Below are 21803 nucleotides of genomic sequence, written 5' to 3' on the forward strand. Positions count from 1 at the left end.
GGTGAGGTCACAATATATTTATGTAACTTTCTCAAAGTCTGGGTTTTGTGATTTCACTTCTATTAATAATTTTACTTCTGTTTCACTAGACTACTGTAATTGGGCCTCACGGGTTGTTATAGTGTTAAAAGAATATATATATTATATATTTATTTGTATGAACTTAAGGTACTGAGGTAAGATAGAACTGGGGTGACGAATTTTAGGCACTAGTTGGAAATCAATCTTATGGTTTATTGGAAAGGTGCATTGGAAATTATTCACAAAGATTTTATGGCTTATTTAGGAGCTACGTTAAGTTATATATAAACTAGAATCTAGGTACTTAGTCTACTCGCACAACTTAAACATAATATATGTTCATTAAGATGACATTATATTATTATTTATTATAAAACATAATATATATCTGAAAAATATTTGGCAATATTAAAATATGAGAAATGGATGAATTTTTGAATTATGCTACACGGAAAATTAAGACAGAGATAGATATTCATTTTGATATACTCTATCTACTATTCAAATTATGACATTTTGAATTATTTTTAAATTAAAGTAAGCATTTTTATTGTAAGAAATAATATTTATAAATGTACTGTAAATAATATTTACTTATACTTTTATTTCTATAATACATAATATTATTATAATAATATATCTAAGCATATTCAGTTAGATGTGTGTAAGAATTTTTTTACATTATATTTAGCTTTATTGTAAAACTGTGCATATATTTGATGTTCACAGTATTTGGTGCTATTGGTGCTATTGGTGCTATTGGTATTGTGGGTGTTGATGGTTTATTGATCATTGCAGAGATTTGGTCCAAGAGAAGATTTTCCACAAACGCATTTCTTTCCATAGTTTCCATCTAGCAAGCAAAGGTGGCCCACAGGACATTTTCCGTTGTCAAATTGGCAAGCATTCGACAGACTACGGCATTGTTCCGGCACTGCAGCCATTCCGTACAACTTATTTCCGCTGCCTCCCAACGGTACATTCAGAGATTTTCGTTGTGACATCGATTGTTTGTCGAGACTTTCAATCTTTTGCCTAGACAAAAAACAAAAAAAATCAGTAAAATTGTACCAATATGTGTGTATGATATTTTAAAGTGTGAATATTGTAAAATTGTCGCTTCGATTTCTAAATTTATTCCAGAGTTATTTAGAAATCGTCAACTGTCATCAACAATATGTATCGTAGAGCATCTATCAGTAGTATAGCTTTAACAGGTATGGTATTCCTTAGAGCTCAATCTTGAGGGCCAATCATAGGTAAAAAGCTATAGTTATTGTTGTCAACTTTAATTTGATATATATAATATTATAATATTAGGTTGGACTAGGCTCAACAAATTGGACTACAAAATTGATAAAGTTACTCTTTTGTAGTTTACTAGAGCATTAACGAGTATTGTGAATATTAGATGCATGGCAGAGTATTCTCGTAAACAACAGATCTTGGCATTACGTTTTAGAGTAGCCATATGGTTATAGTTTGTAACATAGAGCTACGTGTTTGTCTTGCGTTTTTCTTCTTATGAAACTTATTATATTCATTCAAAATCTTAATAAGTACCTCGCTTCGATATTGTGTGAAAAGGCTCGAAATTATCTACTCAAAGTAGTCACTCAACACATTCTAGTCTGTCTTTTATATGATGAAATGAGAAAATGCATGCTTTTTTATAGTTAAACCATATTCTTTTATAAGTCAGAATTTGAGAAGAGTTATTAGAATACCGCGAGAACATAAATAAGTATCATCTTCATATTTGATATTAAAATTGATTTCTAGATTTCCACAATACGTCGTAAATTAGACCACTATTTAATCTAAATTGAAAACATATTATCGTCTACACTCTACAGTTAGGATAAGTAAATACAGTACTCTCTCAGTAATCCGCCACCCCAAAAACCAGACAAGTGTCCAATTTAGTAAAAGCGGCGTATTATAGTGCATAGGTACATACAAAATATGGTAAAAATTAAAACAGGGATTTAGTAAAAATATTTTTTTTTTTTGAGAAATTTGTACTAGCAAATTACGGTTTTATTTATAATCAAAATCTAGTATTTACTAAATTATACATATTTTTAAACTAAGTTTATTAACTGAATATTAAACAGTAAATCACTTGACACAACCAGTTTTTCAGTGAGGCGATATTCTTGAATGGCCTAGGATTCCTGGCTTTTACTAAAAGCTTCAGTCTGTGTCTCGGTTGCATTGGAGTCCGGCATAATTTTATTGTGATGCGGTTCTTGGGCACTTTCCTCCCTGGTACATTACTTTCTTCGCAATGAACGTACGTTTTACGAAGGAGAAGTTTCCAAAATAAACCCGTCTCATCTGCGTTGTATACATGTACGCGGCGGACTACTGAATTTGACAATCGAATACCGGCTAATTATAGAGCTTGATTTTGTGCTTTCAACTAGTAAAAATAATGGCGGATAATAGTAGTTGTCGGATAATCGAGCGGCGGATTACTGAGAGTGTACTGTATATGTATTAGCACTAAAATAAAATTATACACAGAAAGGTCATGAATCAACTACCGGCAGACTGTCTACATATTTATTTTTTGTATCCTTGGAAACGCTCACTTGATTGAAGTTTTGTGGGAGTAAGTAGATTATGCACTGCTTAGAGGTGGCAAATAAAAGAAAGAATGGAAATACTACAAGTATTGACTATTCATAGTGTGTTATGTGGAAATTAGATATTTTTGCATGGAATGCCGATATTTGAATAATATTTTTATTGAATTTGTCCGTTTAAGATAATCTTAAAGAAATAATAAAATTGGTATGTAGATACATACCTGATGAATTTGCTTAAAATTGATACTGAAATGGTTGTATTATTAATTAGTCTGCCTAAGGATGGATGCCTAGGGATGTCATTGTAACCAGTAGGGTATCTAACTATGCTTTGGGGAAGTAATAGGAGAAGTAGACAATCCGTTGTGAACCCGGATGCAAGTGTTTACTGCATGGGGAATAGATGCGAGAAAATTCGGGGCCTTACCGCATAGTCTTCGTGTACATTATTCTTGCCAACAGACTTCCAGAGCCATGTACCTATTTGCCGCTTGTACCCCTCCGACTACCGTACCGCACCTCGTTGCTTGCGCAGCTAGACCTCTGAATTTTTTCATTTCTATTCCCGATGTAAAGATAGTCCGTTTAATGAAAACCTGGTTTGTGGCTTAAACTACTCTCAACTTGACAACGTCGAGAATAATTGTCGCATCCTCAAGTTGTCGTCGCGCGCGGACAGCCTTATAGTATTTTTGTTGCTATTTTATTCCACAACTTTGGAAAAAATAATTTATTATACTTGTGACTAAACTATGAACATTCTTAGGTGTATGTATATCATATTTGGTAACCGGACAAAACAGAAAAAACAGAACATGACAAAACAGTACAGCTAGGGGAAAAATGAAACATTAATTATTTTGAACCTGAAAGGTCATAGTTATATTTATTGTTGTTCTGTTTTGTCACTGTTCTATTTTGTCATGTTCTGTTTTGTCATGTTCTGTTTTGTCATGTTCTGTTTTGTCATGTTCTGTTTTGTCATGTTCTGTTTTGCCACTGTTCTGTTTTGTCATGGAACCAAATATAAATATCCATTATGTTCGCCAAATACACATTTGACAGGTGTTTTGCGATATCCAAGATTAATATCCGGTTTCACGTGGCACAGCTGCGTAATAACAAAGCTGCGTTCGCGTATCGCTGCGATGAAAAGCCGGACGATAATTTTTCATTAAGAAGTTGATTGGATTGTGGAACTATTTAGCACTGTTCACATTATGCTGTTGCGGGATTTTTTGTGTCACTTCAGTGTAATGTGAAAGTCGCTATAAAGCTCCATGTTAAATATCAAGGTTTTTCTTCTTTTTCCTGAAGCTACAACCTTATGTGGGTCTTGGGCTCATTCAGCACCTGCCTCCATCTAAGTTTGACAACTGCAACCGTTTGTCTTGCAATCTAACTCGCTGCGTAAAAAGGGGCGACATTTAATATCTATCGCGGGATTAAAAGAATATAGTTTCTAGCTACTTGCATGTAGATCAAACTGACAGATGACGGTTATATTTATAAGAAATATACCATATAATGGTATTATATTATGTGGTAATGTAAAGAATAAAGCAGGTACTTACGTCATCCAATCAGTCCAGTAATAGTGTGTTTCTGATATGGCTAATCCAAACGGATAGCTGCAGTTAGTAGCTATCGTTCGCTTGATCATGCTGTCGATTTGTACGCATTCTATACTCTTCGTTCCAGCATCAGCATAGCACAACTCGTCTGTATTCCAGTCGATGGCCAATGAATTAGGTAAGAACACGTTCCGTTTGTCTAAGAATACCATCCTGTTCGTGCCGTCCATATTGGACCATTCAATTTTTGGGTCATTTCTATTCCAGTCAGACCAGAAGACTTTACTGAAAAAAATAACCACCAAAACATTTATAATATATTAGGCAATCAATTAACCTAGGGTATGTTATTTTGAGATCCGTTACTACAGAACAAGAAATTTATGATTATTATAATAAATTTCTTTAAAACCAAGGGCTGGGACATGTAAGAAATTATTAGTGTTAGTTTTTTTTGGCATTGCACTAATACTGGCTGATTAATCGATACCTCGGGCAATACCTGGTTCACAGAGCATTACAATAGCTGGTATGTATGTGGCAAACATACCAGTGAGTGAATTTCCACTGAGATACTTTTTTACAACCTTAGACGGATCCAATTCAGGCCATCGAGAATTTAATTTAGAAATAATATGATTGTGTTTAAACGTTAGAGCATCCGAAATAGGAAACTTTGTATTTTAATCTTATTGGAATTAGTATGTGAAGTTTACCCTCTGTAAGGATGAGCTGCGATTCCTCTTGGATCGACTAAACCAGTGTTGAATAAGGTTTTTCTGACTTTAGATTCTATATTTGCAACTTCAATAGTATCTCTTCTGGAATCTGTCCAGAATATGTTCCTAGAAACCCAATCAATGCTTATACCTTCAGGTGATATGACATCTGTAAGAAATACGATGATATGCTGGTTAATATATTAGCAAAAGATGAGTTCCTTTTGTTTTCATGAAACTACTGTAATGAAATTTCTAAAAGTATTATCTCTTATGATGTTATAAATCTTTACATGAAAAAAATGTGCTAATGTAATTAAGTAGGTACCTACCCTCAGTCAAGAAAACTTCGATTCCTGAACCGTTATAAAATGCGCTCTTGATTACTTTTCCCGTGATATCGCTCCAATAAAGTCTTCCTTCTGCGCAATCAATGTCCAGTCCAATTGCCATCTGATAATACGAAATGTGGATTGGTTTTCCGGGATTCTGTTGCGTAGGCTCGAAAGGAACTTTAAGTGTAGCCATGCCCTGATTTAATAATAAGAAGTTGCCTTCATACTTTGATGCTTTTATGCATGATTCACCGTTTCCTGAGAATCCTGGCCGGCATTCGCAGCTATAATGGTGGTTACGTTCAATACAATCGGCATTATGAGAACACAACGCGCTATTATATTGACAGGTCGAGTCAGATGTGCATTCGTATCCATCTCCGTAAAATCCTGAGTTGCAAGCGCAATGATAACCATTATTCAAATCATCTGTGACACAATCAGCGTTCAGGCCACAGTCATTGATGATATTGCAGCCAGTAGATTCTAGCTCGCATTCGCTGATACCATTGCCTTGGTAACCAGAATCACAAGCACAGTAGTGGACACTGTAATCTGAGTCCCATTGACACGTGGCATGCTCGGCACAAACGGCTCCGTTGCAGTTTCCGCCATCTCTAACACAGGCATCATTGTGGTCTTTGGAGAATCCATCAAGGCAGACGCACGTTCGTCGAGGGATATTAGCATCATGCACGTATGAGCACTCTGCATTGTCTTCGCAATCGGCTGAGCTTTGGCAGTCAGCAATAGAGTGACACACATTTCCGTCTCCTTGGTAGCCAGTGTTACAAACGCAGATCGATTTTGATATGGCAGGATCATACGCGCAACGTGCATGCATATCGCAAATGTCAACTTCGGTGCAAGATATTTCCACTTCTGTACATTCCACGCCATTACCTTCATATCCTGCTGTACATTGGCATTGATATTGTCCTGTGTGTGTCATTAGTACACATTGAGCGTAAGGGTGGCACCGATTAACAGCGTTGCAAGGTACTGAAAATTAAAATAAATTATCACTCCTTCTTTCTTTTTTCTTCTTTTGACCATATCCGATCCTAATATGATCATATGGGCCTCCACTGAGTGGAGGTTTGTATTAACAGATTTGATTGATTTTTACGAGAAATGGATGAGCCATTCAACCTATTAGGTCCATACTTTGACTTCAAACACAAATTGAAAAATAATATAATATTTATTTGCTAGAACCTGGGACCCACGACATTATTCCTTACTAGGTGATTATTTAGAGCCAGGTACCTTAAAATTATTTTCAATTATTAACATATTTTATAGTGAACAAGACTCAATAGCAAATGCTTATTAACATTTAATGTTTACCTTGACACGTAAAGAAATAATTTAATAACGAGAATATATTTATCAGTAAAATATAATTATTGGTAGAAAAAATAATATTTCATTATGCATCAAAATCTCTAGAAATTATGCAAATTTCATGATTATGCATATTATATATTCGCACCCTTTTCTAACTATATAGTATCTAAACAAACGCGTTGATGACGTCACAAATAATCTTCAAAATTATATGGGTGAAATAGCCGTTTTAAAAAAAAATAAACATTAAGTTTGAAAAGAAATGTTAAAATTGATAATAACAATCTATCGATGATGATATTTTTCTTATATTTGGTTTGATATTATTTGTGTCTAGCTTCATTTGAATAAATTTAAAAAACATAGGTACATAATTTGGAAACGCCTCAGAAAAATGCATATTAGAAAAAAATCTTGAAAAAAATATGGTGCCAGACAGAACTCGAGCCTGCATCCATTACCATTCGCCAAAATTAGCAAAATTAATGAAGTGCTTTTCAGTTAACACGATTTTTAGTTAATTTTATCGCACTTAGATGTGGTGCAGGTGGCTAAATTGGTAAAACACATTGGCCAGAATCTGACGTGATTTGTTTATGAAGTTTTCTTATATGAAACTACTAAAAATATTTTTGAATAATTCAGTTTTAATTAATATATTTAATATTTATTTTAAATAACTATTTTTCTGAAAAATAAAAATCTGTAAGAATAAATTATTATGAATTATAAGAAATCTTACTTTCAGTATTCTCTTCTTCGTCATAATATGGCTCAGATGTTGTCGATGCCCTGCGATCTCTATAACATTGATTTCCAACTAATTTCCAATCATCAAAACACCGGCACAATCCAATGAAGCAAGTGGCGTCGCGAACTTCTTGACTCAAATATTGCGTTGTTGTCTCCGGATAGCACGTCAGACCGTCTCCACTGTACCCGTCGTCACACTGGCACACGAAAACATCAGACTGGTCGACATTGTTACATGTTGCATACGGAGAGCAATTATTTAAGACCTCACATCCCGCATCTGTTATTGGCCAACATCTATCTCCATTCCCTGTGAACCCTTCATTACATCGACAGTATGGTCCGTCATGCGACTCAAAACATTGTGCGTTTATGTCACAGTTGTGTCTTGAGCAGCCTGATATTTTGTGACACTGGACCCCATTTCCTTGGTATCCCTCATTACAGGTGCAGCTGAAACTGCCTTCCTGATTCACGCATTGAGCGTTTGAATCACACGTATGTGTACCAGTTGAGCATTCATTTACATCGACGCATATAGGGTCTGAGTTGTGGGATTGAATATATTGATATCCCGGATTGCAAACGCATCTGAATGAGTCACCTTCGATGATGCACGAGCTTTGATGTCCACAAGTTTCTCTTCCTCTAACACAAGGATCTTCCTGACCCAGTGGAGCAATTTTGCTGCTCATGCCGTATCTTATTATTCTTTCGCGACTTTCATATCCTAAGAAATTTTTAGCAACTTTCAATGTCAAAGGTTCGGTCAATGTCTCTTCTCTTGTAAGGTAAGGACATACTTCGTATTGAATAGATTGATCGATCGTAAATGGATATTTGAGGAGCATGTCTCTATTTCTAAATACTCTGGAGCTTTGAGATAACACCAGTCCCGGTTGTGACATAGAGTACTGTTCGTCGAATTCTGATATTTCTAGTTTTGTTCCAGCCGGAATCTTCGGTATCGATCCTTTGATTTCTGCAATCATTCTAAGCTGGTCGAATAAATCTAAGCCAACGTATTGTTGTCGTACTGTGACTTTGTGTCCTGAATCAGGGAACAGTATTTCAGCAGTATGGTTGAAAACTCCACCGGTTAGTTGATAACCATTTTTAGCATTCCCAATTGGCCTTGCAAAAAGCCATCCGATAATTCCTCCCAAAACATTTAATGTTTGGAAATCATAGCCGAATCTTTCTGGAACTTTCGATAACGCTGTATAAGATCTTCCATCGGACATGACAACGTATGCTTGAAGTTCTACTGGCTCAACCATTTCTCCATTTAATTCAGCAGTTATTATTCCGTTGACTCTAAGTGGGATATCGTTTTTCAAACAAGATTTTCCATTGCCATAGTAGCCTGGTAAACATTCACAGCAAAATCCGTGAGCACGGTCAATACACTGTGCTTTCATGTGACATTGCATCGAGCCCCCCGTGGAGCATGACTCTGGTGGACTGTTATATTCATCGACTTCTTCACCCATGGGTTGTTCTACATTTCCATCAACTGGAATATTTCCAACGTTGAAAATGAATTTTCCGGGAGACCCTGTATTTGACATCCTTAAAACAAAATGAGATACATTAAAAATATGCAATATGTAAGCAGTGAAGAAGAATAAGGAAACTTTAATAATACTTACGTGGAAACTCTGCGTATTTGATCTGTGCCTGATCCTTTAATGACATAATATCTGCCATCATCAGAGACAAATCCAGCTTGGGCTCTTGCGTCTGGCAATCCGATAACTTGTGGAGTTCCTTGAATCCACTGTATACCATTTTCGGGATACAAAAATTCGACAAAGCTTTCCATTCCGTTACTTATAACAACAACTTGGTATGTGTTCATTTTGTCACTTCCTGCCGAATGGTAACCAACGTCAACCCACGTTGCTACAAATACACTGGTAGCTTGGAAGTTTGGATTATCCGCGAAATTTAGAGTGACATCCTCTGTGGCCTTCGCAAGTATGTAAGCATCTTGAGTTTCCCTGTGGTATATTGCGCCCGACTTACGCGTATCTACGTTAGTGTAAAATGGAGCAATAATCGGATAGTCCAAGGGAAATTGGGTATTGAAGAATGTTGATATGTCTGTACTAAATGATAATAATCCATTCGTGTTAACCTGAAACAAAAACGTGATTCATAATTTAAAAAAAAAGAAACATTACTCCAACACAGTAGGTATAATATTATGTAGCAGTAGCGAAGGGTGGAGGTAGGCTGTTAAGATCTGCCATAAATAGTGTACATTAAAGTTTGTCAGTCAAACGTGTTTTTTTTATATTAAGCCTAGTTTAGGCCTATTATAATAATTATGTAGGTATACCTGCCCGAAAACAAATCATACAACTTTTGCCGCCACACAAATGCAGGACGTACGTGTAGAAACGTTTGTTTGAAATTCAACGTATTTCCACCCCTATAAACATTGCTATCAAATTAAATGTAGTTTTAACAGTACAAATTCCTTATCACACAATTTGCGTGGTTTAGTCAAAATAACATTACACAAAACCGAATGTCCTTACTGAAGAATAAGTAAAAAAAAATCAGCAAACATGATCACGTCATATCAATGGCGAAGGGTTTCTGTTGAAGGTAGGTAGGCTGTAGTAGACAGCCGAAAAAAAAAGTCCTAGGACCATGCGTAGGCCATGGCTCTAGCCTGGGGGTCCGGGCTCATGGGGGGCCCGACGTTGTGATTCTACCAAATAAGTGAGATAAAAACACATCACAAATTTTCTCTAATTGTAAAGAAGTCGCCTGCGGCGTTATTTTCTTTTAATAATGATTATATTTTAAAATATGTGATTGTGCGATGTAATTTTTAAATGCGTCATTACTAATTGATAATTAACTCCATAGTTCAAGTGGATGTAAGTATTAAAATACACTAAATACCCATAATTTTACCGTGAACGCCATTTTGAAAACATTACTGTAGAGCTTCACACTGCCTTTAACCTTCAAGATTGTCAAATCGGAGGTTTTAACAGGTCAACGACAATAGTTATAACTTATAATAACTCAACGGAAAACGTTAATTTATAAATATTTGGAAGAGTCTATATAATCACGTTTACTCACAGACAACAGCACTGATATTTTGAGATATCAAGTTGTTTAATTTTTGGCATTTTTAAGATAACTAAATATTTCCATGATGCGGTGATAGCAGAAATAATATTTCAATTCAGTATATGTACATTCACTGTACACAGTTTTTACAATGTACGTGTAGAAGTTGTACATTTTGCCAAAGTAAAAATCAAAGATAATTGTATATTAGTAAATAGCTATTTAGGTTATAATATCATTATCAAGACGATAAAGATGACTTGTTGAACGGGTGCGCAGAAATTTGCAACCGATCTCGAGTGTGGAAGAATATGGGATAAACGTAAACACGTATCATAAATACGCTTGTATTTCGTTCTGACAACTGCTCTCATTTTATGCACTGGCGCTCATTCAATATTGGCGTATTTGAAGGTTGCAGCACACGCTATCGCACGTCTATAATTTGTGGTTCACCATACATTCAAAACCCTGCGTCAAAATGTAGTGTATTGGGATATAGTCTATCTGAATTCTATATTTTATTAACGTTCGTTACGCCACGGTATACGCCTGCATAATGGGTGTGGACTGTGGAGACGTGACGGTGGAGGGAAAAGCAAGTGTCACCTCGACCGCCTCGGCACTCCTCAAGAGGACGAGAGAGTGCGCCGTGCTTGTACCTCATTGCCAAAGTGATTAAAAACAGTTTTTAATATTACATGGGTTATTATAGAGTGAAAACATAGTGTTTAGCGGCGACGTCTTGATGGTAATAAAGATAAAAAAATAATTGAACAACACATATTTTGACAAATTATTCATCCCTGCGTACATTATGTCTGAATCCCACCGATGATCTCTCTCCCTCACCGTGAAACTATTCAAGAATAATACCTACTTCCTTGTAAACCGTACTGGTTTAAAACAATTTAATTACTTTCCTACAGGTCACAATATAATATCATATAATAACCAATCTATTGAAGACTAATACCTACTTGCATGGAAACGGTTTTAATTTACTTTCCTGCAGGCCATTCTTATCTCTCTTCTGTATCTTACTGGAAATGATTGTATTCAAATCATGGCCCCCACACCTTGAAGCGAGGCCCCAGGCCAGGATCTTTGGTTGACCCCCCTACCTATCACTAATATTAAAGACATTATGGCGCTCTACAGTAACTTTGGCCAAATTGTAGAGGTAAGAGTATTTAGTATATTTTTTAGCGATTTTTAACATTTTTTAATACATCAACTTGAATTATTGATTCCACACACATCAAACATTGCATCGCATAACTACATGCTTTAAACGTATAATCAACATTGAATTTTGAAGGAAATTAGCGCCGCAGGCAACTTTTTTACTATTAGGGTCAATTTGTGATGTGTGTTTATCTCACTTATCTGGTTGACCCACCACGCCGGGCCCCTCCTGAGCCCGGGCCCTTACGCTAGAGCCCTGTCAGCCTCCCCTGGGGGCTATGATTCAAATATTTGAATAATATATCTAGGTACCCAGATATTTTCTAGATCAGAATATAATAAATCTTGCGGCTGTTGCAAAATATAATTATTATTTTCATTACTATGTAATAAGATGTATATTTTAAAAATAATATATTAAGTACATATATTAATAATGTCTCAAATTTCATATACATCATTGAAAACCGCATCGACGATAACCATAGCCAATATTTTGGCGGTGTGGTTTTCGCAGACATAAATTCTTTTTTTTATCTACATGAGTAATAATATTACTAATAAGTATGGTTTTGGTAATGACAAATAATAAATTGCATTAGTGTATGTAGTAACATGTCACGTATTTGTAAAAAAATCGCAATAAATACGGTTTGATTTGAATTGAATACGCTGAATTGTATTTCCGGATAGAACTTTAATAATTACAAGAGAAAAAGAACTTTTTATATACAACGTTTTTAAATTTTCTGTTGAATCATATAAACTTGACTTGACTAGCTTAAACGATCAAAAAAATTGTACTTGATAGAAATACTGATTAATGAAATGTCATTTCATATAGATTTCCATAGTAACGCACGTATATATTATTTAATAATTTAGTTGCTAGGACCCCCTAGCAACCAATATTGGTATCGAAATAGCTTTTCGTATAAAACAGAATTAACTAAAAATGAATTGAATTCTACTTAAAGGTGGCTAAAAGTATTAAAAAACGTATTGGCATCGTGTTCTGATATATTTTTAAAGTTAAAATGTCTAGCTAGTCGGGAAGTTAGTTAAAAATCGATTGCAAGATTTGTACCGGACAAACAACCACCAGACAAATAAGAATGCGACCTAAGAAAAACGTTGTAAATAAATAAAAAAATATTTCTTCATTGTGTATATCTGTTTAGTTTCTATTCACGTATTTCACGAGAATGAAATTATACTAACAAAAAATAGCATGACAGAAATTTAACATTTGGTAGGTAGTAATTTCAATTTATAATTGAACATAGCTATGCAGAAAGTAGCCAGTCCACAAAAAATAAAAATGATATGATATAAATCAGATGCCAGAAGGTTTTGTCTGCGTTCTGCTGAAAATAGCCAAGTCGCAAAAAAAATATTCTTGAAATAAAATATTATTTACAACTAGCTGAAGTACCCAGCTTCGCACAGGATCGCTTCGTGGTTATATGTATCTTGAATATTTAAAAAATAATAAGAGGTAATTATTTTTTTAATATTAAAATATCTGTGAAATACAATATGGCAATATGAAAATAATTCTAATAGGAGTAAAGGTCAAACAAAAGAACACTAAATTAAAATCGAATCCAAAATATGCAAACGTTATTAATGTTATTAATATGCAGTGAAAAACCAAAATTGGATGGAACAAATAAACAACAAACTTTGTATTTTATATAATACTAATTTAGAAACCTTTTCAGGTGTGCACAACTTCTGACAAAAGTTTCATCGCAATCGGATGAATGGTATAGGAACTCATACGAATAGAAGAAGATGATGATTTTCTAATTTAGAAATCTTCGTGGGCATGCGCACGACAACTCACCAAAGTTTCATTGTAAACGGATGAACGGTATAGGAACGTATACGAATAGAAAAAGATGGTTGTACTAATTCAGAAACCTTTGCGGGCGTGCGCACATCAACTAGTCAAAATTTCATCGCAATCAGATGAATGGTATAAGAACGCATACGAATAGAAGAAGATAGAATAGATGAAAAAGAAGAAGACATGGTTGTATCAATTCAGAAACCTTTGCGGGCGTGAGCATAATACTAAACAAAATTTCATTGCAATCGGATGAATGGTATAGGAACGCATACGAATAGAAGAAGACGGTTGTACTAATTCAAAAACCTTTGCGGGCGTGCGCACAACAACTGGTCAAAATGTCATCGCAATCGGATGAATAGTATAAGAACGCATACGAATAGAAGAAGATAGAATAGAAGAAAAAGAAGAAGAAAATAGTTGTATCAATTCATAAACCTTTGCGGGCGTGAGCACAACACTTGATCAAAATTTCATTGCAATCGGATGAATGGTATAGGAACGCATACGAAAAGAAGAAGATAGAATAGATGAAAAAGAAGAAAAAATTGTTGTATCAATTCAGAAACCTTTGCGGGCGCGAGCATAATATATAATCAAAATTTTATTGCAATCGGATGAATGGAATAGGAACGCATACAAATAGAAGAAGATAGAATAGAAGAGGAAGGTGGTTGTACTAATACAGAAACCTTCGCGGGCATGCGCACAACAACTGGTCAAAATGTCATCGCAATCGGATGAATAGTATAAGAACGCATACGAATAGAAGAAAAAGAAGAAGAAAATAGTTGTATCAATTCAGAAACCGTTGCGGGCGTGAGCATAATACTAAACAAAATTTCATTGCAATCGGATGAATGGTATAGGAACGCATACGAATAGAAGAAGACGGTTGTACTAATTCAAAAACCTTTGCGGGCGTGCGCACAACAACTGGTCAAAATGTCATCGCAATCGGATGAATAGTATAAGAACGCATACGAATAGAAGAAGATAGAATAGAAGAAAAAGAAGAAGAAAATAGTTGTATCAATTCATAAACCTTTGCGGGCGTGAGCACAACACTTGATCAAAATTTCATTGCAATCGGATGAATGGTATAGGAACGCATACGAAAAGAAGAAGATAGAATAGATGAAAAAGAAGAAAAAATTGTTGTATCAATTCAGAAACCTTTGCGGGCGCGAGCATAATATATAATCAAAATTTTATTGCAATCGGATGAATGGAATAGGAACGCATACAAATAGAAGAAGATAGAATAGAAGAGGAAGGTGGTTGTACTAATACAGAAACCTTCGCGGGCATGCGCACAACAACTGGTCAAAATGTCATCGCAATCGGATGAATAGTATAAGAACGCATACGAATAGAAGAAAAAGAAGAAGAAAATAGTTGTATCAATTCAGAAACCGTTGCGGGCATGCGTACAACAACTGGTCAAAATTTCATCGCAATCGGATGAATAGTATAAGAACGAATTCGAATAGAAGAAGATAGAATAGAAGAAAAAGAAGAAGGAAATGGTTGTATCAATTCAGAAACCTTTGCGGGCGTGAGCACAACACTTGATCAAAGTTTCATTGCAATCAGATGAATGGTATAGGAACGCATACGAATAGAAGAAGATGGAATAGAAGAAGAAGATGGTGTACTAATTCAGAAACCTTCGCGGGTGTTGGCACAAATACTGACGAAAGTTTTATTGCAATCGGATGAATGGAATAGGAACGCATACGAATAGAAGAATATAGAATAGAAGAAGAAGAAGAAGATGTTTGCACTAATTCAGAAACCTTTGCGGGTGTTACCACAACAACTGATGAAGGTTTCATCGCAATCGGATGAATGGTATAGGAACCATACGAATAAAAGATGATATAATGAAGAAGAAGAAGAAAATGGTTGTACAAATTCAGAAACCTTCGCGGGTGTTGGCACAACCACTGACGAAAGTTACATCGCAATCGGATGAATGATATAGGGACCATACGAATAAACGAAGATAAAATGATGAAGAAGAAGAAGATGGTTGTACTAATTCAGAAACCTTTACGAGTGTAACCACAACGACTGACGAAGGTTTCATCGCAATCGGATGAATGGTATAGGAACCATACGAATAAAAGAAAATAAAATGAAGAAGAAGAAGAAGGAGATGATTTTTCCAATTCAAAAACCTTCATGGGTGTGCATACAACCACTTACCAAAATTTCATCGCAATCGGATGAATGGTATAGGAACGCATACGGGACAGACAGACTGACATACAGACAGACAGAGATTTATTTTTATTTATTAGTATAGCCTATACTTTTCGCGCAAGTGCAAGCAATAAGTTGACAAAGTTTTATCGCAATCGGATGAACGGTATGGCTGCGCATTCAATACGAACAAACAAACAAACACACAAACAAACAAATATTAATTTGTATATATTAGATTTTACATTTTACATTTTACATACATTTTTAATATCATGTTGTTGCTAAAGTGCCATTATCTCAGCTCGACATTATTGTGGACTGGCTACATTCTGCATAACTACGTTCAATTTAGGTTATACGAAGAACAAATTAATTAACTACATAAGCATATTTTGTCCGATTCTGTTACTTCGCGAAAGTTAAATAACAAGCATTTTTACAAGATTTACAGTTACAATATATAGGCATATATATATACCTTTTCCGCACTTGGTTGAGAATACATATATTATAGACATATCATAATATATTATCGTCACTGTACAGGCCAAGTAGCGTAACCCTCAAATATCAAATTGTTCAGGAAGTGAAAAAAACTGTAGGCATTGGATTTACTTAGTATTTTATATACTATTTATTTATTATTTTATATATATTATTTTATTACAAATTGAGTGTCTTACTCTACACGTACCATGTGGCTTATATAGAGGGTTACAGCATTTGGCAGGAATATTTTTTGTCAAGTTACAAATGGCTGAAAAAATAGTTTTGAATTTTGATATGAAATAATTTTTTGGGATTTATGATATTTGGCCAGTTTGCAGTGGCGAAGGGTGGAGGTATGCTGTTAAGATCTGACATAAATAGTGCACATTAAACTTTGTTTTTATTGAACTAATACTACAATTTATAGATGGTGTTGGTTTAAAAATCAATTAAACCCTCCCTAAACCTAACCATAATAGTTTTGGTATATTTTGGGCGATCCAACAAAATTGTGCACACTATTTCATTCAGACTTATTTGTTTTCGTTGAATTAGAAATACATATTACACATGTTGTTGGTTATTTTTTTTCAAATTCATTAAGCCCTGCCTAAACCAAACTATGATAGACAAAAAATATTATCTATAAAATATCCAAAGTTATGTATGATTTAATTGCGTAATTTTAGATATGTTATAGATACATGAGTATTTTTTGAGTATTATCTATTTTGGCTTAGTTTTCGGAGGGCTTAATTGAATTTTAAAAACTAACCAACACCATTTGTAAATTGTAGTTTTAGTCCAATGAAATTCGCCACTGCCAGTTTGTATAAGAGTATGCAATAATTCCATTACCATCAAAACGTCACTTTGGTGAAAAGCGAGGGTTACGGCAATTGGCCTGTACAGTGACGATATAACCGTGAGGTTCAATAGTTTCGGCACGAAATAAGACATAGTCGGAGTGGCGCCGAGCGAGAAAAAGCAATGCATAATCTCGGTCTATGCTGTAACAATAATCACATCAGCCCCGCGTAATTTATTCCTGGTCACGAGAAGAAATATGTGCATATGCATGGTTAAATGATTCTATTAGTATCAAACTATTTCCGGAATACCGTTTTTAATCCCGAAATTTTAGAATCAAGAAATTAATCAGCATTGCATTCAAAGATTGAAGCTTTCGAGATGTGGTTGTATAGACGCATCCTCAAAATTCCTTGGAATGACCGGGTGACAAATGTTGAAGTTCTCAATCGAATGGGGAAGGACCGAGAAGTTCTACGTAGTATCAAAACCAGGAAACTACAGTACCTCGGCCACATTATGAGAGGATAAAAATACGGCATTCCTCAACTTGTCATTCAAGGAAAGATCAATGGGAAGCGTAGCAGAGGACGGCGCCGCATTTCGTGGCTTAAGAACCTCCGTGATTGGTACGAGTGCAGCTCCACTGGTTCCGGGTAGCAGACGACAAAGATAAGATCGCCTTGATGGTGGCCGACCTCCGCTAGGGGATGGCACGATAAGAAGAAGATTGTAACCCCTAGATATATACATTTTGTCAAGCATAAAATTAAAGTCATGATCTAACATCATTTACTACATTCTTATATACCTGTATATATCAAGCTAAACTACCCATAAGTATAGTGGTAAATTATTATAACAGTGGAAGCATAGGGTTTCCCAAATATTTCCTGCGATGGAACACTTCGCAAATCCTGAAATTTTAACGGCACACGTCTTGTATATTTTGTAGGGTAGGTAAATAATGCATAATCAATATTTAAAAAAAAGTGAGAATAGATTATATTATTTAAAAGATAACACATAATAATTACAAGATAACAAAAACTTTTTGTATACTACGTTTTTAAATTTTCTGTTGAATCATATAAACTTGACAATTCTATGTATTAATAAAAACTTTTTATTGTACTTGATGGAAATACTGAATATATATTATAGAATACAGACATGTCATTTTGACATTTCATATTGATTTCCATAGTAACACACGTATATATTAATAATTAAGTTGCTAGGACCCACTTAGCAACCAATAATAGTGAGTAGTAAATATTACTTTTAACGTTTTTTTTCCGAAACATACAAAACAGAATTAACTGAAAATGAATTCAATTCTGTTTAAAGATGGCCAACAGTATTAAGAAATGCATTGTCGTCGTGTTCTGATATATTCTAAAAGTTAAAAAGGAAGTAAGTTAAAAATCACAAATAAGAAAGAATTTGTACTGCACAAGAAAAAATCTGTACCGGACAAACAAGAATACGAGCTAATAAAAACGTGGTAAAAATATAAGTGAACGAAGTTTTTAATGACTTGGACGATTTTGGATTCTTGAATTGCAAATCTTCTTGATATCAAGACAGGGCTCGAAATGGACTGGAGCGCAGGAGCGCCGTTCCGGTTCGTGAACTCGGTAAAATTATCGCTCCGTCTCGTGGAAAAAAATAATTTGACCGTTTGAGCTAGATAGGCTATACAAAATCTAACACACTTATTATTATAAAATACACATAAAATTTGACACTTATGTAAAAATTTTCAGAAAATTGTCGAGCGCTCCGGTTCGTCAACTTTTCCATTTCGAGCGCTGTATCAAGCACTCTCCTGACAAATTGGCAAAATTCACGTTCCGCGAAACATAGTTTGGGAAACTGCCATTAAGGCATAGGCGATTAGCAGGTGTAATGGTATTTTTTTCAACCCCTGTTCCAATACTAGTAAATAATACCACTACAACTGAAAATCGCCTTTACCCATACCTAATAATGTTTTGAATATTATAATAATTTAAAATAGTCCAAGAAAGTGAAAACATCATTGTCTGTTATCAATGAAACTCAGAATTACTTGGACATAACAGAACACAAAACAAGTGAGTGAATCTGATGAACTATGAACCATGACTGATAGCCTCTATTATTATCAACATCTTTCTTTAAATAATTAGTTCACTGAAGACGCAAATGTTGTATTACTGATAATTCAATGAATAAAAAAGAATTACTTTTTATTAAGAGTCAATGATTGATTAAATTATATCAAATATTTATAATCCAGGGCTCCGGACATATACATTACACATTTAATAAAACTCTTTATTGCACTAGTATAATATTAAAAATATAACAAACATATTAAAAGGACATTAAACTCCGCAATAACAAAAATATAATAATATAATATTATTACCTACTTACTAAATTATAATAAACTAGTGTACGATCACAATTAAAAAGTTGACATACCTATAATATTTTTGTTATCGTTTTATTAAATATAATTAATAAAATTAAAACGTTTAATGCTCATAGACTATAATTATTTTTATTAATACTTGCATCTGTATACAACTGATGAGCATATTATTAATATTACACATTGGTTCTATATTTTCAGGTTAGTAAGTTCAGTTAATTTAATAAAATCGATGAATAACTTTTCGTGCAATCTATATTTCAAAATAGGTTTCAGATAGATAATTATTTTCTGATTCTTTATAAGTAATATTAATATAATTTACTTCCATAAAAATTTTAATGTGTATTTGAACTAGCAGAGATCGTCAGAGTCAGAGACATTCGTCGTAAAAAGTGTGTTAGGTATTTAACCTTAACTAACATAATGGACGCCAATGTATTATAATATTATTAACTAATCATAGAAGTAATAGTAGAAGTATGCAATATTGCTGAATATTAGATATAAAATATATTAATGATGGTCTCACTATAAGTTCGATACAGAAGATAAGAGAGACATTAAAAAAATATATGCTTAGAGGCGAAACTGGTAATTTGTATATTATTATAGTTTAAGGTAAAATTCACACTCATTCACTAATAAGAGATTATAACTACTGCATAAAGTTCATTATCACTTACGTATACGGATTCGTATGGTCGGCCATACAGCACTATCGGTACTCGAAGGGGTATTTCCGGGGAGGATAAGTCATCCCCCGTTGGGAGCTGGCTGTCCAGCCCATGGCCAAATGTGTAAAGGTCTTCGTTTGTGATGGCCTTAACCTGGTTGGTGGTCGAGACCAGGATCGCCAACCATATTGTCACTAACACGCTTCTCCCGGTCGACCGCATTGCACTGTGTAACTCGCGACACTGGGCCAACGATCCAGACAACTGTGATCTCCGGCACGACTCTTCCTTGGTCGATTTTTACGATCAATATTTTTCAAACTGTGGGCCGTGCTTATAATCCAGAAAAGAGGTTATTAGCCCGGTCGCACATAGAAATTCGTCTCGACTTCAACACGTCAAATTTGTCGATGTGATTTTGTTGTGATTCACAAAACACGTCATGTAACTTAATGTACTGACTCACTTAACGTCGGTGCGACATTTTTAGTAGACAAAAACATCAATTTGTCGCAAATAGCAAAATACTGCTCGGCGCAAGCGGAGATAGTGTTTGCTTTCGTTTCAAAAAGCTGCATGACGTCACTGTCCCAGTATGGTGTCGCCTATGTCCGCGTAAGATAGGTGCAACATTGCCAGCGAATACAATTTATGACTATGTTCCAGTCGATACGATTTTATATATGTAACTAGGATTAGTTTCAGAGTCGGTTAATTCTTTTTATTTTTTTTCATGATTAGTTTGCATATTCGTCAACCAGCCGTATTTGTTGCTAAAATAGTATTTTACCGGATATGGATTGAAAAGCGGTTATATTCAATAGCTACCATTAAAAAATATTTTTCTGCTACCTTTAATTATGATTTCTTTAATATATTAATGTTTTAAATCTAATTTTATTCAGTTATTCCCTTTTTCTAATATGTTTGCATAAATAAAGTATCCTAATAATTGCAATAGCGCTTCATGGTTTTTTGTGATGGCTGAATATGGAGGCAAGTGACTTAAACTACTGAACTAAACTGACTGAAACTAATGGTATCAGATTAACTAATGTAGATTCACGTCATTGATATTATTGGAAGTTGAAACCAGGAAGTATTGTTTTAAAATTTTCTGCATTCATTGTAAAACATTTTTATTTTGATTTAATTTTACATTCTACATATTGTATAAAACACAAAGACGTTGAATCTTCTTCCTAAGCCTCTTTGTTTTTCCTGTAAAATCGCCAAAGGAAATAATTTCGGCTTGACGTAGGTGAACTTTTTTGACGTAATGCGAAAGTGATGTAGTATTTTATCAGGAAAAAATCATTCTGAAAATTAGTGATCCTGTGTGATTACGTGATACGTTTAAGAATCATCTCTATTCAAGAAGGTTTTCTACAATTTTTTTGTTAAAACCCCCATTATGGTTTTCTTCGAAAATTTATAGGTTAAGGTAATACTACAGTTGATAAACACTCAAACAAATTGAATATTTTAAACAAAAACTGCGAGAAACACTGGTATTTTTATCTTCAACAAATACAGTTTTAGTTCTATTAATAATATTGATAAAATAATATTCTAACAAAAATTTAATTTTAACTGTTATCAAATTATTCAACCCCGGTCAGTGATAAGCGTCATATAAGGGAAACTAGTAAATAATTGCAACACTATTACTTGTTATACAAAAACAGTTTTTAAAGATTTATTTAGTT

At 34.4% G+C, this 21803-nt stretch overlaps 1 protein-coding gene across 1 annotated transcript; it reads right to left on the bottom strand.

Annotated features, from left to right (window-relative positions):
• Positions 1–673: 673 nt before the first annotated feature.
• On the bottom strand, positions 674–20362 carry Ndg (Nidogen). Its single transcript, XM_085960001.1, has 7 exons — positions 20104–20362; positions 8999–9486; positions 7336–8918; positions 5241–6245; positions 4906–5077; positions 4190–4474; positions 674–1056 (listed from the first exon to the last, which is right to left on the bottom strand). Exons 1-7 carry the CDS (start codon positions 20314–20316, stop codon positions 804–806), a joined length of 3999 nt encoding a protein of 1332 aa, XP_085816127.1. The 5' UTR covers positions 20317–20362; the 3' UTR covers positions 674–803.
• Between the last annotated feature and the right edge of the window lie 1441 nt (positions 20363–21803).

Source organism: Rhyacophila brunnea, unplaced genomic scaffold (genome assembly GCF_057557595.1).
Source record: "Rhyacophila brunnea isolate RB1 unplaced genomic scaffold, BYU_Rbru_1.0 scaffold_11, whole genome shotgun sequence".
In the NCBI taxonomy this organism is placed as follows: Eukaryota; Metazoa; Arthropoda; class Insecta; order Trichoptera; family Rhyacophilidae; genus Rhyacophila; species Rhyacophila brunnea.

What these genes read in the sequence shown, in the direction of transcription:
- Ndg (XM_085960001.1), bottom strand. Translation starts at nt 20,316, where the DNA reads ATGCGGTCGACCGGGAGAAGCGTGTTAGTGACAATATGGTTGGCGATC. An exon ending in GACCATACGAATCCGTATAC is followed by an intron (nt 9,487 to 20,103) that starts GTAAGTGATAAT and finishes TTTTTGTTTCAG; the next exon opens with GTTAACACGAATGGATTATT. An exon ending in CAAATACGCAGAGTTTCCAC is followed by an intron (nt 8,919 to 8,998) that starts GTAAGTATTATT and finishes TTTTGTTTTAAG; the next exon opens with GATGTCAAATACAGGGTCTC.